A 26542-nucleotide genomic window follows, 5' to 3' on the forward strand; every position below is an offset into this window, starting at 1 on the left:
GCCGACTGGGAGACCGTTTCGCTGAACACCTACACTTGGTCTGCCAGAGAAAGCAGGATCTCCCAGTGGACACACATTTTAATTCCACGTCCCATTCCCATTCTGATATGTCTATCCATGGCCTCCTCTACTGTCAAGATGAAGTCACACAAGCTGAAGGAACAACACCTTATATACCAGCTGGGTAGCCTCCAACCTGGTGGCATGGACATTGACTTATCTAACTTCTGTTAATGCCCCTCCTCCCCTTCTTACCCCATCCCTGATATATTTTGCTTCCCCCGCCTCTTTTTTTTCCTCTCTTTCTGCCCATCACTCTGCCTGTTCTCCATCTCTCTCTGGTGCTTTCCACCCCTCTCCTTTCTTTCTCCTGAGGCCTCCCGTCCCATGATCTTTTCCCTTCTCCAGCTCTGTATCACTTTCGTCAATCACCTTTCCAGCTCTTAGCTTCATCCCACCCCCTCCAGTCTTCTCCTATCATTTTGCATTTCCCCCTCCCCCCACTACTTTCAAATCTCTTACTATCTTTCCTCTCAGTTAGTCCTGACAAAGGGTCTCGGCCCGAAACGTTGACAGTGCTTCTCCTTCTTGATGCTGCCTGGCCTGCTGTGTTCCACCAGCATTTTGTGTGTGTTGTGTGACAGTAGAAAGACTTCTGTTTTGCATGCCACTCCAACAGATCATACCAGACAGAATCTTATCAAGGTCATAAAAATCTTTTTAAAAAGCAGAATAATGTAGAACAGTTACAGCAAGATAGATTAAAAGTTCATGTACGAGAGCTCCATTCAGGAGTCTGATAACTGGGACAGAAACTTCCCATCGACCTGGAGGTTCGTGCTCTTTAGCTTTTGCATCTGTGATGCAAGTTAACTGAACAACTTCCCAGCTATCAGCTTGCATATTCTCAAATCTGTACATACACTGTCCTGAAGCTCCGGGGCAGCCAAAAAAACGTGGTGATGTCGAGTGACTTTCCACGCCTCTAGCCCTGCCACGCAACTGACACACACCTGCCCCATCTCCACAACCCACGATCACATACCCAGCTGAGCTTCTCTGCTAAGTTGATGGGCAGATAGAAGCTTTTCATACCATCAAAGTGTCCAAGATAAGCCGGGGTGATGGTGATGAACGGGAGTTGCAACAGTTTCCTAAAGCCTGCGTGTGCCTGGCAAGGGTGGCTGTGTCTGATGTACAATAGGCACTCCGAGCAAATGTTGTCACCTGCATGTCTCGTGCGCTCAGCTGGGGTTTGTCTGCCTCGCCCAGCTTGTTTACGCCAGTGTGGTTGAGTTGTGGGTCTACGATCGGACGTGATCATCCACATCTGTGTTCACGGTTAGTTGTGCTGCTCTGGGTGCTGATTAATGTCCCTCACCTCACTCGTGCTCTATCCACAGTCGTGCCAGTTGTTCATCAACGTGCTGGTGGAAGCGCCTTCAATTGACTACCATGTGTCGTTGGCTCAGAACGCACTTCAGGTTTGCCTGACACACACCGAGCTACAGAACGAAATCTTCTGTCAGTTCATCAAGCAGACCAGCAACAGGCAGTCACACAACTTCTCCCTCATACAGGTAACCGCCGTTCACTGCAAGCTGAGACTCATCTACGCCACACAGATTGCTATCGGAGCTGGTTTTATGCTGCTGCATCTGGCATTAAAGTTTCCCTTCTGAAAGATGGAGTTTTACAGGGAAAAATACTGGGTGTACAGTAGTCAACATTTGTGAGATGAGATTGAAGGAAATATGGTGGGATAATACCAAGTAAGCTTCATGCATTCTGGGAATCTTCACTATTATTGAATGCACTCATCATTCAGAGATCCCTGATATCTATTAGTTAGTTTTTGTTGAATTTATGTCACTGAGCTGAACTTCAGTATAGGTTGTAGCTTTTGCCCAGTATTCAATGGACTCTCTGTGATTATGCCTTCTTACTCCCTGACTAGTGCTGGCAGCTCCTGGCGCTGTGTGTTGCTCTTTTCCTCCCTCAGCATCACTTCCTGTGGTATCTCAAGCTTCACCTCCAGCGCAACGCGGACCCCAGGTAGGAGACCTCTGAACTTGGGAGTGAAGCTGCAGGGTGGGATACTGTTTCTGAGTACAAATGGAGTTGACTAACACTTGGTCTTTCTAACGTCGTGGTATTCCTTTAAAGTGTTGTCTGGCAAGGATGTGCAAGGTCTTTTCCAGTGCCTGTGTCCCACCATCCCTACAGAATGGGATATTGCTGCCTCTCCTACCTTCCCAGAAGCTCTGGAATTCTCAGCCCCGAGGTTGTAGATCAGTAGAGATGCTTAAGGTGGAGATAGAAAATTATTTGAAAGATGAAGGAATTGAGGGATTTGGGGAACTGATGCAGAAGAGTTGAGATCAGCATAGGACCAGCTTGAGGGGCAGAATGGCCTACTCTGCTTCCTATTTTCTTTCAAAATGTACCTTGTATTTCTCAGCAACTTGACCAAGACCACTGGTTTCCAGGCTTAGTTTGGAATTCTCCTCTGTGATCCACGTACTCAGCAAGGACACCAACTCCTTCATTGAAAGCACCAGTCCATTCAGTGGCAGTTACGCACAACTCAGTCCTGCAGCAGTTCTGTTACTGGGCTAGTAATCCAGACACCCTATGGCTATCCACAGCTCAGCATCACAGTTGTCTTTAATTGCCCTTATGAAGAAGCCTAACCAGCTGCTGCTCAGTTTTATCAAGTGGTGCAGGAGCAGTGGCAGTTGGGCTGAATGGCCAGTTTCTGGGCTGCATATATTCTTTAAAGCCTTACAAGACGAAGGTTTATCATGAACTTCCCAAGCCTCCTGGGGTTAAGTAACCAAGTCTGGTCTTGCCAGTAATGTCCACATCTCAGGAGTTAATAATTAACACCGTTTTGCCCTGATCCATGTGCATTCGTTTGGACACAGAAGGGCTGCTGCTCTATCCAAAGCCAATCACTACTCTGCCCTAGTCTGATCCAGCGAGGTACAACCTCCGGGTTGTTGGGAGGTGCAATCTGAACTGTGCTCCAATCCAGGCTGGTGTTTTGAACCCATTTTGGTTGGGGACTGCAATGAAGCTCATAAACCCTCATTGGGATGCAAAAAGTTGGTGACAAAGAGACGGGACAGTCACCACTTGTTCTGGGAAGGATCTGATCCCTATTCCAAGAGAGATATTGGGTGTTAGCCACCACCTTCATCACATTCTGATGTACCTCTTTCAAGGAGAGATACCATGCCATTGAAGGAATACGTTGGGATCAGTTTGTAACTGGAGACTTCTGCACAGAGCCCACACAGTAATCTCTTGGCACTGGTCCCTCCTCAGGACGGAGATTGGCAAATACTCCATCTACTGCCAGAGGTCTTTGGAACGCACGCTGCAGAATGGCGACCGCGAGGCCAAGCCGTCCCGGATGGAAACCATGTCGATCCTCCTGCGAAACCCTTATCACCACTCCCTGCCGTTCAGTATCCCTGTGCATTTCATGAATGGAACTTACCAGGTCAGTGATGGATGCATGCAGCTCCAGTGAGATGTGACAATCACTCATCAGCAGTTCCCTGCTTGCATTCCTGAAACTCCTTAAATCATGGCAAAAATATCAGAACGTTTTTGCTGAAGTGTAACAAGCATTACTTAGCATAAATACTGCTGATAATGTGATACACTTAATGAGCTATTAACAAATAAAGTAACAGAATCAGAGAGTGAATCCTGTAATCACAAATGCATTGCACTGAAGAGTCGTATAAAGCATAGAAGCAGGCCCTTCAGCCCATTGAGTCTGTACTGACCATCAACCACACATTAGTGCTACACTAACCCCTCTTGGTCCTCCCTACATTCCCATCAAACCCTCCCCTCCCCACCAAGGTTCTACTACTCACCTGTAAATCAGGGGCTATTTACAATGGGCGGACTCCGGGGCTGACAGTATCTGACTACAGGGCGGGACACAGGTCTCTGAGGGTGAGAGGCAGCGCCTGTACGACAGTGCCTCTGCTGCCTCCTGTAACAATGCAGCTGGCTCGTTTGTCAGAGATGCTGCTCGTACCTTGGGGAGTGGGAGTGCTGAAGTTTCACTTGTCCCTACGGCCTCCCATCATTACTTTGGGACTAGTATCATTTTCAATAGGCAAGGCAACCCATGTCTGTGCCATTCAGTCAGCAAGCCCTTACACAGAGAAAACAAGCAGGTTAGAAGAAGGGAGGAAAATGGCCGAGACTCGACTTCAGCCAGATTCCAACCACCTCTGAAGGAGTAAGTTACTGTATGCTGTAGACCAGGGCTTTCCAGTTAGTTTTCCACAAGGGCCAAATTATCTCAAGTGTGCCAAGCCAGGGGTCAAAACCTCCAGGTTTTTTTTTCATTGTGTCAGTAAGTTGTTTTACGGGCAGATGTTGTCGCTGCTATGACCATCATTATTAGTGGTACCGGTAGTAGTAATAACTTAGGCCTGGGATTCTCAAAGCCTGCGTTGTGGTTCACACAAGAAAAAAAATGCACTCTTGAAACAAAATAAGTCCAAAACCAACCATTTAATTATGACTCTAGCTATCACAACTGTCAGCTGTCACATTGAGAACTCACCTTAGAATTAAAACACACACACACACAAAAAACATGGTAGTCTTCACCTTCTCTTCCACACAGGGTTTTAGTAGTACTGCCTTTTCCACTGTTTCTGTTCTCTCATTTAATCTATTTGTTCTTTTTAATTAAGCTATGTAGCATTTGAAGTATGAAGAGTAGTTATAAATGAAATTATTAGTATTATTGTTGTTGTAATGTTATTATACCACAATAAGATTGACAAATGGACAAAAATAAATTGATTCACTCACCAATCAGTGAGGGAAGTGACAGTGACGAGATGAGGCAATCCTTCTGACGTCGGGCCTGTATTCTGTTGTGGCAATCCTGAGGCACTGGCCAAGATGTGCATTGGAGAGTCTGTTTCTGCCCTGGTTCTTGATAGAGTTCATTGAAGAAAACGATGACTCACATATGTACCTGGAGGGGAACAGTGTGAGTAGGAACATTGCAATAGCTCTTCCGTTTTTGAATTGAACTTGGGGGCCCACATTGATCCAAAAGTCACTCACCCCAACATCCTTGTGTTGTGCTTTGAGCAAACCAGATGTTCCCATTTCCGAGACCTCCATCTGAAGAGTTGCCTCAGCTATGGAAGGCACCAGACTTTTGGCCTCTGGTTCAGTTTGAGTTAGGACCGGATTGCCAATGAGAGAGTGGGTGCCCTGTTCCCCTTGAGAGTGCTGAGGTGGCTGGTTCATCCCGAGCTGTCCGCTGCCTTGTGGGAGTCTCGACGTTGGGATGATGTGCTCCCAGTGCTGAGGTGGCTGGTTCATCCCGAGCTGTCCGCTGCCTTGTGGGAGTCTCGACGTTGGGATGATGTGCTCCCAGTGCTGAGGTGGCTGGTTCATCCCGAGCTGTCCGCTGCCTTGTGGGAGTCTCGACGTTGGGATGATGTGCTCCCAGTGCTGAGGTGGCTAGTTCATCCCAAGCTGTCCGCTGCCTTGTGGGAGTCTCGACGTTGGGATGATGTGCTCCCAGTGCTGAGGTGGCTGGTTCATCCCGAGCTGTCCGCTGCCTTGTGGGAGTCTCGACGTTGGGATGATGTGCTCCCAGTGCTGAGGTGGCTAGTTCATCCCAAGCTGTCCGCTGCCTTGTGGGAGTCTCGACGTTGGGATGATGTGCTCCCAGTGCTGAGGTGGTGTGGTGGGGGATTTCAGACCACAGCCTCCGCTCCTCACTTGCCCAATTCCCTCCAGGTTGTGGGGTTTGACGGTTCCACCACTGTTGAGGAATTCCTGAATACATTGAACCAGGAGATAGGGATGCGGAAACCCTCACAGTCAGGATTTGCGCTCTTCACGGATGATCCCTCTGGAAAGGACCTGGAGCACTGTCTACAAGGCACTGTGAAGGTAAGACGCAGGTACTCGGGAAAATCGGAAACACAGACACGCGGCTGCACCCAAGTGTGCTGAGAGATACCATCGTCAAATCTTCACATCCATTCCTGACTTGCTGTAGACTGTATCTCACTGCATAGACCAGACACACATACACTATACCCAAACACAGACACGCGCACTCCTTACCCAAACACAGACATGCGCACTCCTTACCCAAACACAGACGCGCGCACTCCTTACCCAAACACAGACGCGCGCACTCCTTACCCAAACACAGACGTGCGCACTCCTTACCCAAACAGGCACGCGCACTCTATACCCAAACACAGACACGCGCACTCTATACCCAAACACAGACACGCGCACTCTATACCCAAACACAGACGCGCGCACTCTATACCCGAACGCACGCACTCTATACCCAAACAGACGCGCGCACTCTATACCCAAACACAGACACGCGCACTCCTTACCCAAACACAGACACGCGCACTCCTTACCCAAACACAGACACGCGCACTCCTTACCCAAACACAGACATGCACACTCTATACCCAAACACAGACACGCGCACTCCTTACCCAAACACAGACGCGCGCACTCCTTACCCAAACACAGACGCGCGCACTCCTTACCCAAACACAGACGCGCGCACTCCTTACCCAAACAGACACGCGCACTCCTTACCCAAACACAGACGCGCGCACTCTATACCCAAACACAGACGCGCGCACTCTATACCCAAACACAGATGCGCGCATTCCATACCCAAATACAGACGCGCACTCCTTACCCAAACACAGACACGCGCACTCTATACCCAAACACAGACACGCGCACTCCTTACCCAAACACAGACACGCGCACTCCTTACCCAAACACAGACACGCGCACTCCATACCCAAACACAGACACGCGCACTCTATACCCAAACACAGACACGCGCACTCTATACCCAAACACAGACACGCGCACTCTATACCCAAACACAGACACGCGCACTCTATACCCAAACAGACGCGCGCACTCTATACCCAAACACAGACGCGCGCACTCTATACCCAAACACAGACGCGCACACTCCTTACCCAAACACAGACACGCGCACTCCTTACCCAAACACAGACACGCGCACTCCTTACCCAAACACAGACACGCGCACTCCTTACCCAAACACAGACACGCGCACTCCTTACCCAAACACAGACACGCGCACTCCTTACCCAAACACAGACACGCGCACTCCTTACCCAAACACAGACACGCGCACTCCTTACCCAAACACAGACACGCGCACTCCTTACCCAAACACAGACACGCGCACTCCTTACCCAAACACAGACACGCGCACTCCTTACCCAAACACAGACACGCGCACTCCTTACCCAAACACAGACACGCGCACTCCTTACCCAAACACAGACACGCGCACTCCTTACCCAAACACAGACACGCGCAATCTATACCCAAACACAGACACGCGCACTCCTTACCCAAACACAGACACGCGCACTCCTTACCCAAACACAGACACGCGCACTCCTTACCCAAACACAGACGTGAACACTCCTTACCCAAACACAGACACGCGCACTCTATACCCAAACACAGATGCGCGCACTCCTTACCCAAACACAGATGTGAACACTCCTTACCCAAACACAGATGCGCGCACTCCATACCCAAACACAGACACGCGCACTCCATACCCACAGACGCGTACTCCTTACCCAAACACAGACGCACACACTCCTTACCCAGAAACTACAATAATGGGTCTCAAAATCCACCAGCAGGTAAATCCCATGTACCTCCCAGAAACCTCAGGAATGTACCACAAACTCACTACAATTACTTCAATTTGATACGTTGTACCATGCTCACAGAAACACTCTGGTACACCCTCACTGTGACACTCTGACACAGTGCCCCTCACTCTGGCACTCTGACCCCTACCCCTCACTGTGACACTCTGACACCCCCCTCCCCTCACTGTGACATTCTGACACACCCCCCCCACCCCTTACTCTGGCACTCTGACCCCTACCCCTCACTGTGACACTCTGACACACCCCCACCCCTCACTCTGGCACTCTGACCCCTACCCCTCACTGTGACACTCTGACACACCCCCACCCCTCACTGTGATACTCTGACACACCCCCACCCCTCATTCTGACACACCCCACCCCTCACTCTGACACTCTGACCCCTGCCCCTCACTGTGACACTCTGACACAGTGCCCCTCACTCTGGCACTCTGACCCCTACCCCTCACTGTGACACTCTGACACAGTGCCCCTCACTCTGGCACTCTGACCCCTACCCCTCACTGTGACACTCTGACACCCCCCTCCCCTCACTGTGACATTCTGACACACCCCCCCCACCCCTTACTCTGGCACTCTGACCCCTACCCCTCACTGTGACACTCTGACACACCCCCAGCCCTCACTCTGACACCCCCCTCCCCTCACTGTGACACTCTGACACACCCCCCACCCCTCACTCTGGCACTCTGACCCCTACCCCTCACTGTGACACTCTGACACACCCCCACCCCTCACTCTGACACACCCCACCCCTCACTGTGATACTCTGACACACCCCCACCCCTCATTCTGACACACCCCACCCCTCACTCTGACACTCTGACCCCTGCCCCTCACTGTGACACTCTGACACAGTGCCCCTCACTCTGGCACTCTGACACCCCCCTCCCCTCACTGTGACATTCTGACACACCCCCCCCACCCCTTACTCTGGCACTCTGACCCCTACCCCTCACTGTGACACTCTGACACACCCCCAGCCCTCACTCTGACACCCCCCTCCCCTCACTGTGACACACCCCCACCCCTCACTCTGACACACCCCACCCCTCACTGTGACACTCTGACACCCCCCTCCCCTCACTCTGACACACCCCACCCCTCACTGTGATACTCTGACACACCCCCACCCCTCACTCTGACACACCCCACCCCTCACTGTGACACTCTGACACACCCCCAGCCCTCACTCTGACACCCCCCTCCCCTCACTGTGACACTCTGACACACCCCCACCCCTCACTCTGACACACCCCACCCCTCACTGTGACACTCTGACACCCCCCTCCCCTCACTCTGACACACCCCACCCCTCACTGTGATACTCTGACACACCCCCAGCCCTCACTCTGACACCCCCCTCCCCTCACTGTGACACTCTGACACACCCCCACCCCTCACTCTGACACACCCCACCCCTCACTGTGATACTCTGACACACCCCCACCCCTCACTCTGACACACCCCACCCCTCACTGTGACACTCTGACACACCCCCCACCCCTCACTGTGATACTCTGACACACCCCCACCCCTCAATCTGACACACCCCACCCCTCACTGTGACACTCTGACACACCCCCCACCCCTCACTGTGATACTCTGACACACCCCCACCCCTCACTCTGACACACCCCACCCCTCACTGTGACACTCTGACACACCCCCACCCCTCACTCTGACACACCCCACCCCTCACTGTGATACTCTGACACACCCCCACCCCTCACTCTGACACACCCCACCCCTCACTCTGACACTCTGACCCCTACCCCTCACTGTGACACTCTGACACACCCCCACCCCTCACTCTGACACACCCCACCCCTCACTGTGCTACTGACACAACCCCACCCCTCACTGTGACACTGACGCACCCCCACCCCTCACTCTGACACACCCCACCCCTCACCGTGACACTGACACCCCCCACCCCTCACCGTGATACTGACACACCCCCACCCCTCATTCTGACATTCTGACCCCTGCCCCTCACTGTGACACTCTGACACCCCCCCACCCCTCACTCTGACACACCCCACCCCTCACTGTGATACTCTGACACACCCCCACCCCTCACTCTGACACACCCCACCCCTCACTGTGATACTCTGACACACCCCCACCCCTCACTGTGACACTCTTGACACCCCCCCACCCCTCACTCTGACACACCCCACCCCTCACTGTGATACTCTGACACACCCCCACCCCTCACTCTGACACACCCCACCCCTCACCGTGACACTGACACCCCCCACCCCTCACCGTGATACTGACACACCCCCACCCCTCACTCTGACACTCTGACCCCTGCCCCTCACTGTGACACTCTGACACACCCCACCCCTCACTGTGACACTCTGACACCCCCCCACCCCTCACTGTGATACTCTGACACACCCCCACCCCTCACTGTGACACTCTGACACCCCCCCACCCCTCACTCTGACACACCCCACCCCTCACTCTGACACTCTGACCCCTACCCCTCACTGTGACACTCTGACACACCCCCACCCCTCACTGACACACCCCACCCCTCATTGTGATACTCTGACACACCCCCACCCCTCACTCTGACACACCCCCACCCCTCACTCTGACACACCCCCACCCCTCACTCTGACACACCCCACCCCTCACTGTGACACTCTGACACCCCCTTCCCCTCACCGTGACACTGACACCCCCCACCCCTCACCGTGATACTGACACACCCCCAACCCCTCACTGTGGCACTCTGACACCCCCCTCCCCTCACTGTGGCACTCTGACACACCCTTACCCCCTCTACCCCACAATACAACAGCCTGATATACCTATCAATATAACTCTCTGGTGGCTGTTCACTGTTAGAATAAAATTTGATGCACTGATTTGTGGTTCTTGGTTGAGCTGTCAGTTGATCTGAAGGTCCAGGTACTGAAATACATTGATATGGTCCATTGCCTGACCTGTCCTGTAATGACAATCCATCCTGTAATTTCCAGTGCCTGTCCTGTAACGACAGTCCATTCTCTAATTTCCAGTGCTTGTCCTGTTATGACATTCCATCCTGTTATTTCCAGTGCCCGTCCTGTTCTGTAATGACAGTCCATCCTGTAATTTCCAGTGCCTGTCCTGTAATGACAGTCCGTCCTGTAATTTCCCGTGTCTGTCCTGTAACAACAATCCATTCTCTAATTTCCTGTCCTATCCTGTAATGACATTCCACCCTGTTATTTCCATTGCCTGTCCTGTCCTGTAATGACAGTCCATCCTGTAATTTCCCATGCCTGTCCTGTAATGACAGTCCATCCTGTTATTTCCATTGCCTGTCCTGTCCTGTAATGACAGTCCAACCTGTAATTTCCAGTGCCTGTCATGTAAGAATGATCCGTCCTGTGTCAGTGTCACTGCTACCAACACTTGTACTTTTTTTTTGAAGATTTGTGATGTCATTTCGAAGTGGGAACAGGCCCTGAAGGAACTTCACCCTGGGAAATACGAGAGCAACAGGATAGTGAGACTGATGTACAAGAGCCGGTAAGAGTACAATACTGGAAACTCTCTTGCCTCAACAGGAACGTGCTATTCCCCAAAGCTATGTGAATGAAAATCAGTCCTGTAGATGTTGCTCTCGGCCCGCCCCCTAGTGGCCGTACAGAGACATGGGCACAAACCACTGTCGGTGCTGGAGGGAAGTCCCCCATTCACCAGCCTGCGTGAGTTCCTCTTCACCGATCACAGTGTGCGAAACACCCCACTTCACGCCACTGGGTCTTCACTATTTCTCTAAATGACACACACTTCCATCAGAAGACACCTCACCATTAAAACACCCAACAGATGCTGCCTAAACACCTTACTGACCAGCCAGTCTAGTAACCGGGCATTGACCTTTGATTTTGAGACATAGATTTCAATATTTCCATGGTAACAGGGCAGCTTTAATTTAAGTAATTTATAATGCAGAGTTTTAAATAAAGGGTCATTTAGACTAAAGCTGACCATGAAACCCCCAAACAGTTATTTTTTTAAAAAATCTGGTTTCTTGACGTCTTTACTGGGAACAAAATCTGTTGTTGTTACCCAGTGACTCCAGACCCACTTTAATTTCAGGTGCAACCCTATGCCAATGCATCAGTGTACCCCCCCCCCCCCCACTTTTACCACAGTCTGTGAGGGAGCTTGAAATTAAAAGCAGGATTAATGCCCAAGGTTGTGGAGTTTGTTGTTTTGCCGCAGCAGAATCCTACAAAGACACAAAATTACTACAAATTACAGAAATATGTAAATAACGTGCAGTAAAGGAATAATGAGGTTGTGTTCACGGACAATTCAGCAACCTGATAGTGGAGGAGAACAAACTGTAACTGAATCGGGATCCTCCCTGGTGGTAGTAACCAGGCGAGGGCATGTCCTGGGTGCTGAGAGTCTTTGGTGATGGGTACCACCCGGATTTTTAGAAAAATTCAAGCACAGATCAGAAAGCCGATGTGCTGTGGTGACTGAGGCTTCCCACCACCGACAAGGCACTGGTCAGGAGTGAGATGCACCTCCCCGGCACAGTAGCTCTGTAAAGCCCGGCGTGCCCAGCACAGAGCCACCCGCGTACCAGAGCTCCTTCCGCCACCACCAGGGTGCCGTAGCTTCCACAGGATTTACTCCAACAACTTACTAACCAGGACACGCGCACCTGCTACTTGACAACACCGGCACCTTCCCTGCCCCGCGATGAGACAAGGCAGCTTGGGGTAGGTGCAGGAACAGAAACATTGAGCTGACAGTACTTGGGCTGAGCCTTCCCCACGCAGGCCGCACTATCACCTCGGGAGCAGTGAAGGGTGAGTATATGTGCTGGTCTTGGTACTGCTTTCTAAAGGTAAGTAGCAAAGCTGGCCTTGCCCCCAGTGCTCCTAGAGTTGCCCGTCTCCACAGACCTTGTGCGTGGCCCCTGTGTTGTACTGAGCACACTGACCCTGTCATTCTGCGCAGGTTGTATTTCAGAGCTCAGGCGAAGGGCGAAACGGAACGAGAGAGGCTGCTGCTGGCCTACCAGCTTAATGAAGAGGTGGTGAACAGCCGATTCCCTATCAGTAAGGACTTGGCGTTGGAGGTGGCTGCGTTAATGGCACAGGTTAGTGAGGGTTACCAATGAAACTGGGAAGCAGCAGCTCTCAGTTCTGCGTTTAAAGGAGCACAATTGGACACATTGAATTGTGTTCACTTCATTGCAATATATGTTAATGCAGCAGATTCTGGTTAATTGGGCCATTGGTTAATCGGGCAATCTGCTTATTTGGGACAACTTGAAGAACAAAGAACAGTCATTTATTTGGGACACTATACCAATTCATTGGGAGAGGAGGCTGTTGCTGAACATTTTCTGACTAGCATCAGTTGCGTGCACTTACACAGCCGTTAGACACTACACCAAATTTAGAGCAAACAGTTTTAAAATAGTGCCAGTTGTGCGTGCTTGTGTTCAAAAAGCAGTGATTTTTGTGACTGATAGTTAGCTAGAAATAAGCAGTAAGACAATACAGAACTGTTTTGTTCACTGTGGTTTCAAGCATTCAGACTTGGAGATGCCAAAAACAGCCAGGAGTGAAAATGAAACATCACTACTTCAACAAGTTAGGAACTACAAAGAATTTGAAGGTATAGACTAGTGGTCACCAACCTTTTTAAGCCCAAGATCCCCTACCTCGGCCTTAGTGAAAGGCAAGATCGACCTAAATCATTTAAGGAAAAAAATACAGCTCAGATTTTACTTCCAACTTGAGGCCCTTTATTTGGGCTAATTGTATTTTAATTACATAAAATGCTATTGTCAAACTTTCAAGTTAACTTAACCGAGAAAACACTGTAACTAGCATGTCAATCAGGCCAAAGCAGCATCAAGCTCATCCAATAACACCTTGAATAAGCGGTGCTGAAGCGCTTTTGCTCGAATCAAGTTTATCAGTCTGACCACCAGTGTCATTACATGAGAAAAGTCCACAACCTTCCCAACCAAGGCCCGCTGATGAATCACACAGTGATAATCCAGCAAGTCGGGAAAATCAGGGTTATTACGGCATGGCACGGTGCTATAAAAACCAACGCACACACCGCGCATTGCTGGGGCCCCATCAGTAGTAATTGCCACCAGTTTATGAATGGGGATGTCATTTTCACGCAACACACACAAAACGCTGGTGAAACGCAGCCGGCCAGGCAGCATCTATAGGGAGAAGCACTGTCGACGTTTCGGGCCGAGACCCTTCGTCAGGACTAACTGAAAGAACAGACAGTAAGAGATTTGAAAGTCTCAAATCTCTTACTATCTGATAAGAGTTCAAATCTGTTACCATCTCTTCTTTCAGTCAGACCTGACGAAGGGTCTCAGCCCGAAACGTCGACAGTGCTTCTCCCTATAGATGCTGCCTGGCCTGCTGTGTTCCACCAGCATTTTGTGTGTGTTGTTGTTTGAATTTCCAGCACCTGCAGATTTCCTCGTGTTTGCATAATTTTCACGGACATTTTTTTAAAACTCATCGTAAATATCCTCACCTCTTGTTCTCTCCTTTAAGTGCAAAAGAGTGAGGAAGTCCTCCTTTTTTGTAAAATCCATGAAAGTCATTCTGACAAATATAACAAGCTGAGCTGTTTGCATTACATCCAGGGATTCATCAAACTGTTGTGAAAAATATTCACAGAGTGACAAGTCCTTTAACACTGTCGATCCAGGTCCTCTGAGCAGCATGTTTGCTGGGCCTTCAACCCCGATTTCAGCTCCTCAACTTTCCTAGTTTTGGTAAACTTACTGAGACACTAGTACAAATTTCAGGGGTACGCAAGCTAATGACAATACTATTTTTGTTTCCCATTTCTTGTACATTTGGGGAATGTTGGAATTTAAAGGGGGAGAAGTGTTGTAATGCGAGCATTATAAAGATAAGTTAATACCAATTAGGATAATGGTAATATAGCAATACTCCCGCTACGGAAAACTGTTTGTAGAGAGAGATTGTTTCCAGGGTTTTGGGGTTTTCCTTCCAGCCTTTTCTGCCTGGTGTGCATTAGTGAAAACATCTGCATGTGAATATCGTTTTACTGTCCTGGATAAAGTTGTTCCTTTTGGGCATGAAGTTGTCGAGTGGTCCATTTTCAAAGTAGAAGTTACTACATATTTGCATCAAAAGGTTTATCAGGCATAACATATTTGTGTATTTATTTTTCTTTTTTTTTCTGGATCTACTGGGAAAGTCTCAAAGATCGACCAGTCGATCGCAATCGACTGGTTGGCGACCACTAGTATAGACAATCATCTTGAATGTTAGAATGAAATTAAGATTTCAAGGATACAATCATCAAAAACATTGTATGGAGACAGTCCATTATCTACACTAGGGGTCTGTGCTGATTTTGTTCATTTACAGTCAAAAGAAAACAATGCGGATCGATAACTATTAGGAACTAATACAGTTTTATAGTACCATAGTAGCATTGGTAGTGTTCTAATTTATTCTGTATTTCATTTAGATGCATAATTTGTTACTCAGTTTGTCTTTTTTATATCTTTTTAACTATTTCCATGAAACTACAGCTGCTTAATTGGGCCAAAATGGATTGGTCCCAATGTATCCCAATTAGCTGGAATCTACTGTACTTCAAAAACCAGCCAGCAAAATTGCAGGGCGCTCTGAGAGGCAGATCAACTGTGATCTGATTAAGCTGTAGAGCAGGCTCAGAGGGGCTGAATGGCCTCGTCCATACAGATTCTCCCCAGCTTACCTGCCCCTGACTTGTGTCCATCCCCGTAAGACCAGCAGGGTGGATTTCCAGCAGTCTAGGCTGCTAGGAACAAGGTTTGGGGCCACATTTCTGATTTGACACGGAGAGGAATGTGTGGGTATGACAGTTCCCAGGTACCTGCTGTCATTTTGTTCTGCAAGGACTGGTCTTTGGGAAGTGCTGTTCCTGCAGTGCCTTCTGTTGGTGTGTTTGGGGAGGGGGGGGTGCGAGGTGGTGGGCACTCAGGGTGATGTGACGTTCGGTTCCTGCAGGTGGAGTATGGAGACCTTGCTCGACCTGCCCCTTCCAGTCCCGGAGGCAGCTCCCAGTCCAAGAATCAACAGTTTCTGCAGCAGGTTCTGGAGAAATTCTACCCCAAGCACTACAGACAAGCCTGTACCCCAGAGCAGCTCAAGTAAGTCTCGCCTCTTCTTCCTCTTCCTTTTATGGATCACTCATTATCCACACAAATGTCTCACTGACTTTAATTTCAATGGTTCAACTTGCTGTCAGAGAATGTGTACAGTATACAACCTGAAATCTTACTCTTCACAGACATACATGAAACAGACAGGAAAATACCCCAAAGAACGAATGACAGAAAATTGTTAGAACCATCACCAACACCTCCCTCACCTTTCCCATGGACGAACAGCAGCAAAGCATAAACTCGCCCCTTCCCTTCCCCCCCTCCACTTGTTCCAGCAAAGAGCACCAGCCCCCCCCCCCCCCCCCAACCACCCACCACGCAACCATTAGCAAGCCCCCAAAGGCCAGGATCTATAGTGCATCAAAAAGGTGGTTCATTCCAACACCTCGACATCACAGCAGGCCCTCTCCCTCACTAATGAGGGAAAGAGAGATATCACTCCTGCAACAGCAAGAGGGGAGGCCAACAGCTCATTGTTCAAATTTTACAGTGTGTAGTGTTGCTTATTTCGAGTTTCCCCCCAATTGGAGACCAATAGAGTTTGGCACCAGCAGCGTTGCAGGAGTTGCCAGTCAGCATGGAACTCAATGTGGGACTGCCTTAGGGACTCCAGCTCCGTGTCTGTGTGTTTTTGTATCCGTCCCCAGCTGAACTATTTAAAGTGTTGCTACACTGATTTCCTTTACAATGTCTCGTTTCCTAAAGGCGACTATGCGACAGGCTGGCTACCAAGTGGATATTACTGGGGGGCTGCAGTGGAGCCGACTGCGTGCGCATCTACCTGACCGTAGGCCGGAAGTGGCCGCTTTTTGGAGCAAAACTCTTCACTGCTAGGGTAAGGTATTATAGCTGCTATAGCAGGAGCCTTGGGGCAACCCCTGGCATGGGGTAAAGTGGGTTGAGGTTCTGACTGTTGATAATGCCAAGGCAGTAGCAACCTGAAACACTCAGCTCACCCATCCTGTACTGACACAGTTACTGATGTGTTTATTTCCTCCCAGCCCACCTCACACTTAACAGTTTCTGCAGGCATGTGTAGAGATGACCCTGGCATTTCTGAGTCGGGTTGCTTTCTTAGAAAACAGTCTGAATAAGTACTTCCTCTCATGCAAAGCAGTGTCATCTGTGCACACATCAAGAAATGTAAGTTAAGAAATAAACACTGTTTATTGGTATATCACATGCATTTTGTAAGAGTGAATTTTTTTTCTGTATCCCAGAATTTTTGGAGTAGCACTTTACAGTGTGAAGTGGTTCATTTTGGTAGGTCAAATATGATAGCAGAATATAGTATTAATGGTAAGACTCTTGGCAGTGTGGAGGATTAGAGGGATCTTGGGGTCCGAGTCCATAGGACGCTCAAAGCAGCTGCGCAAGTTGACTCTGTGGTTAAGAAGGCGTACGGTGTATTGGCCTTCATCAATCATGGAATTGAATTTAGGAGCCGAGAGGTAATGTTGCAGCTATATAGGACTCTGGTTGGACACCACTTGGAGTACTGTGCTCAGTCCTGATTGCCTCACTACAGAAAGGATGTGGAAACCATAGAAAGAGTGTAGAGGAGATTTACAAGGATGTTGCCTGGATTGGGAAGCATACCTTATGAGAATAGGTTGAGTGAACTCAGCATTTTCCCCTTGGAGTGACAGAGGATGAGAGGTGATCTGATAGAGGTGTATAAGATAATGAGAGGCATTGATCGTGTGGATAGTCAAGAGGCTGAAATGGTTGCCACAAGAGGACACGGGTTTAAGGTGCTGGGGAGTAGGTACAGGGAGATGTCAGGGGTAAGTTTTTTACACAGAGAGTGGTTAGTGTGTGGAATGGGCTGCCGGCAACGGTGGTGGAGACGGATATGATGGGGTCTTTTAAGAGACTTTTGGATAGATACATAGATCTTGGAAAAATAGAGCGCTGTAGGTAAGCCTAGTTATTTCTAAGGTAGGGATGTGTTCGGCACAACTTTGTGGGCCGAAGGGCCTGTATTGTGCTGTAGGTTTGTAGGTTTTCTATGTTTCTAAATCCCTTAAAACCGATTTTTCTTCACTTGACTGCCATTACACAGAGCTCACTTAGATACAAAATTCTGCCATCTTTATGGCCCCACATTACAGCTAAGCATGTAAAGGTTCCCTGACCAGCAATGTCTCGGTTTTTTCAAACCCTCCATCCCATCCTAGTAACATCCAACATCATTACAAGGGCTCTCTCAGTTATGGAAGTTCTGCTGTACACAGATTCAGCCATTGAACTCTTGATATGCACAAGCAAACAATGTCTCTGTGAAAACAAACCTTTTGTTGTAGAGCCTTCAAAGTTCAAAATTGTTCAAAACCAACTAACTTATGATGAAAATGTCTGTGCAGGCAAACACCCAAGCCTTGAAACTGGGGCTTGATTAAGAAGAAATGCCCTGATAGAATTTTGTTGCCTCTGGTGCCACTTTGGCTCTCCTATGATTTCTGTCTGACGACTGACTGCAAACGGGTAAACGGGTTATTTCTGTCGCGCAGTAGTTTTCTCTTTCTGAGAAACTTTCCGATTCAGGGATAAGTCAGCTTGTGTTCAGTTCTTGGGAATAGGTCTCTTGAGTAACACAGGAAATGTCTGTACAACTTTTAATGGTCTGTGGTCCAGTTCCCAACTTGCATGCATCACCATTTCTAACTTCAGCACATCCTGCCGCATTGCCCCTCAGTGTTTTGCTCTTAAGCTGCACAATTCCCCTTTTAAAACTCCGTCTTCATCACAAAACACAACTCCTTCGGCTAAGCTTTTTTGTACTTCTTTAGAATGGTGAAGGAGACCTTTCAGCCCATCAAGTCTGTGGTGGTACTTGACACATTTTCCATCAGTCCTGTTCTCTCACTCACCCCACTTCTCGTCCCACCTATGTACGCCAGAGGCATTTTACAGTAACCGGTAAACCCAACCTTTTAGTCATCTACCTCAACACTTGAGTTCCTCTCTGACATAATTAGACTGAAATCTGGAATAGGTGTGTTATCTTAAGAGGGAAAGTTGGTTAAGTGAGGCGTCACATGTGTCCACTGGAGTTCCAAAGAGTGAGGGAGAGACATTAACTAAAGATATTAAATGAGAAGTCTTCAAATTGGAGACCTTGTCAAATAATCTAGTACAGTCACTGTATAGTAACAAGGGTATCCTGCTTAATGTGTTGAAATTTTTGTTCCTCTCAGACAGCCTCAACACTCTTCCACAACTTCCTTTGATTGTTTTTACGGCAGAGACAGAATCCTGAGAAGCAAGCGGGTGAAAAGTGATTGGGGCTGGGTGGGATGTGGAACTGAGGTCACAGTCAGATCAGCTGAGATCAGGTGATGAGGACCCCTCGGGTAATGGTTAGTGTCTGTGGCACAAAAATGTCGGGAATCCCTGGCCTAGATCTTATTGAATGGTGAAGCAGGATGGAGAGGCCAAGTAGCTTGCTCCTGCTCCTATTGCCCTGTTTGAGTGTATATTTCTGTGCTAAAGTTTCTGGGATATTTCTTGATACATTTAGAGGAGCTTCCTGCACTTTATGAATAGGAAGTTGGCTCAGATCAATGCAACCAGCTTGTAAATGTAATTCTGAGGCTGAATTTTGCCTTGTCGTTGCTATTTTCCCTTTGACTCCTAGCCCTGAAACCAGCTTAAGCTCGTCTGTTAATTATTTTCTGATATTCCTTCCCCCCGCCCCTCCCAGACTTGTTGATGCTATGTGTGTTGTAATTGCCAAATAAGCAAACAGAATGCCCTGCAGTGACCCTGGCCCTCGCTTGGCTTCTGATGCTCTGATCGCCTGAATGTGTACAATGAAACGACCTGTGTTCTCATTTCTATAGGTTCTGGTATTAAGTCATGCCATTGCTCCAAGCAGTCAGCTTTAGAAGTATTCCTGTTAAGCTTTGGGGTGAGAGTGCAGGAAGCAAGACTGAGTACTTTTTTCTAAACCATTTCTGTCAGTACAGCTGTTGCTTTGGAGCTTCTGCTGACCAGTTTCAATTCTGGCCTTCCTGACTCTCTGTGTGGTTCTCCCTGTGAGCGTGTGGCTTTCCCAGGTGCTTCGGTGTCCTCCCATGTCCCAGAGCCTTGTGGGTTGGTTGGTCAGCTTGCCCCTGGTGTGGGTGAGTGGCAGGAGAATCGGGGCACGTTCATGAAAATGCCAGAGGGTAAGTGGGGGAGTGCAACTACTCTGAAAGTCAACACAGACTCACAGTAAGAGACGAAAAATAAAAATATTAATACTTTTCCAATTTACTTTGAAGCAGTCCATTTTAGAGGCCGAGTGTCACAGACACAAACAGGACTTTTGGCCCGACTTTTCCATGCCTACCAGGACACCTATCTATCTGTGTCAATCCCTGTTGCCTGTGTTTGCCTCAGATCCCTCTAAACCTTTCCTTTCTATGTACCAGTCCAAATGTCCTTTGTACCCACCTGGCAGAGGTGGAGATATACCCAGCATCTTCCTCAAGTAAACCTGCCCCTGTAAATCCTAAACCAATGCTCTCTAGTTTTAGATGCCCCTTTCCTGGAAAAAGGGCAGTGATTTTATTTCATAAACCTCTACAAGGTCACCTGTCAGCCTCCTACACTCAGGGGGAGAGAACTGGACCCAGCCTATTCATCCTGTCATTCTAACTCAAGGCCCCCAATCCAGGCAACATCTGTGTGAATCTTTTCTACCCCTCTCCAATGTAATCACAGCCTTCCAAAAGCACGGGGACCAGGACTACACACAGTATTCCACATATGGCCGAACCACTGTCACAGGACGTCCAAACTGCTGTGCTCACCTCCCTGGCCAATGCAAGCAGCGTATCACCAACCTGTTTACCTATGAGGCCAGTTTCAGGCAATTCTGTATTTGCACCCCAAGATTTTGCTGTTCAGTAACATTCCCTCAGGTCCTGTCATTCAGTGTGTATGTTTTGGCCTGATTTAACTTCCCACTAGTCCATCCGCTCTTCTCTTGCTCGTTGTCTCTGTTGATCTGGATCCTGTTATATCCATAGACACCTTGTCCACTCTACCACCAGTTCTCAGGATCAAACGCTGGCTGCTTTGGCTGTGAGGCCAAAGTCCCCAAATAATTGCACTTGGTTTCTTTTGCCAGTTGCCTCCAGTCGAACAATTCCAGGCTCTCCAGCTTCCCTGTATAAGTGGCCTGCCACTGCTGGTATAGTTACAATGTGCCTCTGTACCATCATCAAGCCTGTGACATTCTCCCTTTAGTATCATAGCCAGAAACAACAGCTCATCCAGTTGTGAGAACTGGCCGTAAGGGTTGTCCACAACTTCCACTTCAGACTGCTGCAGTGATAACTCTGCCAAAATAGTGGCAATAGTTTTATCAGAGTAACGTTGATTCTAATCTTACTGACTTTATTGTCTGTTGTTTCCCGTTGCCTCATTTTTCCAGAGGTAATGGATATAAACAGAGAAGAAATAATGTATAGAAGTTCCATTGAAATGAATCCCTGTCATTTTTTGCTCAGAAGTGCCGGCAAAAACTGGTATCTTGTATAACGAGCTTACTGATACAATCTGTACCAAACATTTTATAGTGTATCCTAACAACAGAATGAAATTGTGCTTCCCACAGTTGCTCCCTGTAACTCTCCTCTCCTGTCAATCAAGGCTGTTTGACCATTTGTGAATATAAAACTCTTGACAATCACTGTTGTGTATTTTCCCCTCCAGCCAATTGCACCTTCACCACTTGAAGAGAAGCCTGTTTGGTTGGCTGTTAATGAAGATGGAATGAACATACTGGAAAGCAGTACAATGGTATGTGTCCACCGTAGGGAGTTTCTACAAATGCTGGACAATGCACAAACTGCTGGAGGAGCAGGTCAGGCAGCATCTACGGACAGTCGACATTTCAGGCTGAGACCCTTCATCAGGGCTCCAGTTTTCCTTTTCTTTCCCCTTTGGTACTTTGTAGCTGTGGTGAAGAGGTCCAAATATAATCTAGAAAGATAATTTCTGTTTTACTATAGGTTTGACTGCTACTTCCAGGAGTAGTGATTGATTCTGTCAGAACTCCCATTACTAATACAGGGGTAGCTGCCCTGGACAGCCCTGATGAAGGGTCTCAGCCCAAAACGTCAACTGTTTACTTGTCTCCATAGATGCTGCCTGATTTGCAGAGTTCCTCCAGCAATTTTTTGTGACTATCCACAATAGATCTGCTCAGATCTCCCACAGGTATTCAAACTTTACATCCTAAATTTCCTCTGCTTTCTACATTGGTGCTCTGCAGCCTTGACAAAGAGGCCCAAATGGGACCCAGACAGATATTTTCTCTAACAATTGCTAGAAGTTACAACTGTTCCTTCTAGGTACAGTGGTTGATTCTCTGTCAGAACACTCATTACTAATGTGGAGACAGCTTGCACTAGACAATAACTGTCTATGGCTTATAATTTGCTATAGGGCTTGTTCATATCTTCTCTAGGTCTGGTTCATCTCATTGAAAACAGATCAGGCAAGTGTTCTAGCAAAGCAGCCTGCATTAGGGTATGATGCATTGACTTCTGATTACTCCCCCCCCCTCCATCCCAATCCCATTCCGGAGTTCAGACACTATCTACAGAAAGGAGAAGGTAATGTAAATTCCATGTGGGTAGAGTTAAGAAACTGCAAGGGTAAAACAACTCTGATGGAAATTATATACAGCACCCCTGAACAGTAACCTGGATGTGGTATATGCATTTCAATGGTAAATAGAAAAGGCATGTAATAAGGACTATTTTATGATAGTCATGGGGGATTTCAATATGCATAAAAACTGGGAAATTCAGATTGGCACTGGATCCCAAGAGAGTGAATTTGTATAATGCCTACAAGATTGCTTTTTGGAGCAGTTTCTGGTTGAGCCCACTAGGGGAAAAGGCAATTCTGGATTGGGTGTTGTGTAATGCACCAGATCTGATTAGGGAACTCAAGGTAAAAGAACCCTTGGGAAGCAGTGATCATAATATGATAGAAATCACCCTGCTGTTTGAGAGGGAGCAACTAAAGTCAGGTATATCGGTATTCCAGTGGGGTAAAGGGAATTGCAGAGGGATGAGAGAGGAGCTAGCCGAAGTTGATTGGAAGGGGACACTGGCAGGGATGACAGCAGAACAGCTGTAGTTGAAATTTCTGGGGGCAATTTTGAAGGTGCAGATTAGATACATCCCAAAGATGAAGACATATTCTAAAGGAAGGATGAGGCAACCATGGCTGACAAGGGAAGACAAAGACAGCATAGATGCAAAATAGAGGACATATATTGTAGCAAAAATTAGTAGGAAGTTTGAGAATTGGGAGGCTTTTAAAAACCGACAGACAGCAGCTGAAGAAACTAAGAAGAAAAATGAAATATGAAGGTAAACTGGCCTATGATATCAGAGGATACAAGAGGCTTCTCAGATATATAAAGAGTAAAAGAGAGGCAAAAATGGATATCAGATTGCTGCAAAATGACACTGAAGAGGTAGTAATGGGGGACAAACCTAATAAATATTTTGTCAGTTTTCACTGTAAAAGACACTAGCAGTATGCCAGAAATTTGAAAGTGTCGGAGAGCAGAAGTGAGTGTTGTTGCTATTACTAAGGGGAAGATGCTTGGGAAGCTGAAAGGTCTGAAGGTGGCTACACTCCAGGGTTATGAAAGAAGTGGCTGAAGAGATTGTGGAGGCTTTAGTAATGATCTTTCAAGAATCACTAGATTCTGAAGTGGTACCAGAGGACTAGAAAATTGCAAATATCACTCCACTCTTTAAGAAGGGAAGGAAAATGTTAGAGTTCATTAGTAAGGATGAGGTTTTGGGGTAGTCAGAGGCACGTGATAAAGTAGGCCAAAGTCAGCATGGTTTCCTTAAGAGGAAATACTACCCGACAAATCTGTTGGAATTCTTTGAGGAAATAACAAGCAGGAAAGACAAAGGAGAGTCGGTGGATGTTGTTTATTTGGATTTTCAGAAGGCCTTCGACAAGGTGCCACACATGAGGCTGCTTAACAAGATGAGAGCCCATGATATTACGGGAAAGATTCTAGCATGGACGAAAGATTGGCTGATTGGCAGCAGGCAAAGAGTCGAAATAAAGGGAGCCTTCTGGTTTACTGCCAGTGACATGTGGTGCTCCGCAGGGGGCTGTATTGGGAGCGCTTCTTTTCACATTATATGTGAACAATTCAGATGATAGAATTGATGGCTTTGTGGCCAAGTTTGCAAGCAATACAAAGGTAGGTGGAGAGGCAAGTAGTACTGAGGATGCAGAGAGTCTGGAGAAAGACTTGGCATGGTTAAAATAATGGGCAAAAAGTGCCGGATGTAATATTGTACCGGGAAGTGTACGGTCATGCACTTTGGTAGAAGGAATAAAGGCAGAGACTATTTTCTACACAGGGAGAAAATTCAAAATCAGAGGTGCAAAGGGATTTTGAGTCCTTGTGCAGGATTCCCTAAAGGTTAACTTGCAGGTTGAGTCTGTGATGAGGAAGGCAAATGCAATATTAGCATTCATTTCAAGAAGACTAAAGTATAAAAGCAGGGGTGTGATACTGAGGCATGCATTGGTCTGACCAGTTTTGGGCCCCTTATCTAAGAAAAGGTGTGCTGACATTGGAGAGGATTCAGAGGAAGTTCCCGAGAATGATTCCGGGATTGGAAGTGTTAATGTACGAGAAGCCTTTGATGGCTCTGGTCCTATACTCACTGGAGTATAGAAGAATGAGCAAGGATCTCATTGAAATCTATCAAATATTGAAAGGCGGATGTTTCCTATAGTGGGTGCATCTCAAACCACCACAGCCTCAGAGTAAAGCGACGCCCATTTCGAACATGATGAGAAGGAATTTCTTTAGCCAGAAATTTATGAATGTGTGGAATTCATTGTCACGGGTGATTGTGGAGGTCAAGTCACAAAATGTATTTAAAGTGGTAGTTGATAGTTTCTTGTTTGTTCAGGCTGTCAAAGGTTACAGGACCTAGTGGCCTAATTCTGCTCCGATGTCTTATGGTCTAATGAATTGGGAGCCTATATGTTGTTAAGAGGGTGACTTTAAATACCTATTGCCAAGGGATATCTGGTATGCAGGGGTTTTGTCATTTCTGACAGGAAGTTTACTTTGTATTGCTTTCAGCATCTGGTGTTAAGTTGCCCCTACCTATCCATCGTGACTTTTGGAGGATATCGCGATGACTTTATGATCGTACTCAGCAAACCCAGGGATGAGAACACAGCAAAGACCACTGTAGAAAAGCTAGTGTTTGCCATGGCAAAGTCGAAGGTAAGCAGTTTTGGATTGTTCCATCTGCTGTTGAATCGCAGCAACTCTCCGGGGTGGATTGGCACAGGAGATATTCAGCCCATTGTGCCCTGTGCTGGCTTTTTGCATAGCTTTGCAATACTTTGTGCTGGTATTCCCCCACCAGAACAGCAGTTCAAGAACCCAGTTCTCCACCACCTTCTCAAAGGCATTTAGGAACAGGCAATTAAATGCTGGCTCAGCTGACCAAAATCCCAATCCAAACCAATCCCACCTGCCTGCTCAATGTCTATATCTCTCCATGTCCCTGTGTTGAATAAATACCGGGTGTCAACATCTCTGAAGATCGATCCTGGGCCCAATGCTTTGGTGCAATTATGAAGTGGGCATGTCAGCACTATATTTCATTAGGAGTTTGAGGAGATTTGGTATGTCACAAAAGGCACTTGCAAATTTCTACAGATGTACATCACCGTCTGGCATGAACAGGACCAGAAAAGCTCCAGCGATTGTAGACTCAGCCAGCTCCATCACGGGCATAACCCTCCCCAGCGATGGTGCCTCAGGAAGGCAATGCCCGTCATTACGGACCCTCAGCATCCAAGAGGTGCTCTCTTTTCATCACTACTATAAAGGAGGAGATGGAGGAGTTACAGGAGCCTGAAACCTACACTCAGTGATTCAGAAACAGCTTCCTCCCCTCTGCCATCAGATTTCTGTAAAGTCCATGAACACTTCTTAAGTATTCCTTTTTTCAGTGCTTTTTGTAACTTATAGCCATTTTACGAATTTGCAAATCTATTGCTGCCACAAGACAACAAATTTCACATCATGTGAGACAGCAATAATATTCTAATTCTGATTCTATCTGAAACCTGCTACATTACAAATTTCAGAAAGGTATTGATCACTAATTACAAACACTGTTATAGGTTCCCTTTACCTTCCTAATGGTGGGCATTTTAACAACCTAACATGTGAGCCACCTCTTAGAATGGACAGCCCCCGGGCCCCTCTTGGAATGGACAGCCCCCGGGCCCCTCTTGGAACGGACAGCCCCCGGGCCCCTCTTGGAACGGACAGCCCCCGGGCCCCTCTTGGAACGGACAGCCCCGGGCCCCTCTTGGAACGGACAGCCCCGGGCCCCTCTTGGAACGGACAGCCCCCGGGCCCCTCTTGGAACGGACAGCCCCTGGGCCCCTCTTGGAACGGACAGCCCCCGGGCCCCTCTTAGAATGAACAGCCTCTGGGTTCCTCAGAACTGGAATTAATCCTAGTTTTGGTTTGGGCAGGTAAACTCTGCTG

The 26542-nt window shown here is 47.8% G+C and overlaps 1 protein-coding gene across 5 annotated transcripts in view; it reads left to right on the forward strand.

Annotated features, from left to right (window-relative positions):
* The window catches only part of plekhh1 (pleckstrin homology domain containing, family H (with MyTH4 domain) member 1), a 140027-nt gene that overhangs the window by 105541 nt on the left and 7944 nt on the right, over positions 1-26542 (forward strand). For all 5 annotated transcript variants that reach the window (XM_059953337.1, XM_059953329.1, XM_059953344.1 and 2 more), the window contains 10 exons: positions 1404-1580; positions 1958-2055; positions 3331-3508; positions 5800-5955; positions 11209-11306; positions 12759-12900; positions 15815-15957; positions 16678-16807; positions 21679-21765; positions 25112-25258. In XM_059953337.1, the coding sequence (XP_059809320.1) occupies positions 1404-1580; positions 1958-2055; positions 3331-3508; positions 5800-5955; positions 11209-11306; positions 12759-12900; positions 15815-15957; positions 16678-16807; positions 21679-21765; positions 25112-25258 (1356 nt within the window). The remainder of the gene's footprint in view (positions 1-1403; positions 1581-1957; positions 2056-3330; positions 3509-5799; positions 5956-11208; positions 11307-12758; positions 12901-15814; positions 15958-16677; positions 16808-21678; positions 21766-25111; positions 25259-26542) is intronic.

Source organism: Hypanus sabinus, chromosome 2 (genome assembly GCF_030144855.1).
Source record: "Hypanus sabinus isolate sHypSab1 chromosome 2, sHypSab1.hap1, whole genome shotgun sequence".
NCBI lineage: Eukaryota > Metazoa > Chordata > Chondrichthyes > Myliobatiformes > Dasyatidae > Hypanus > Hypanus sabinus.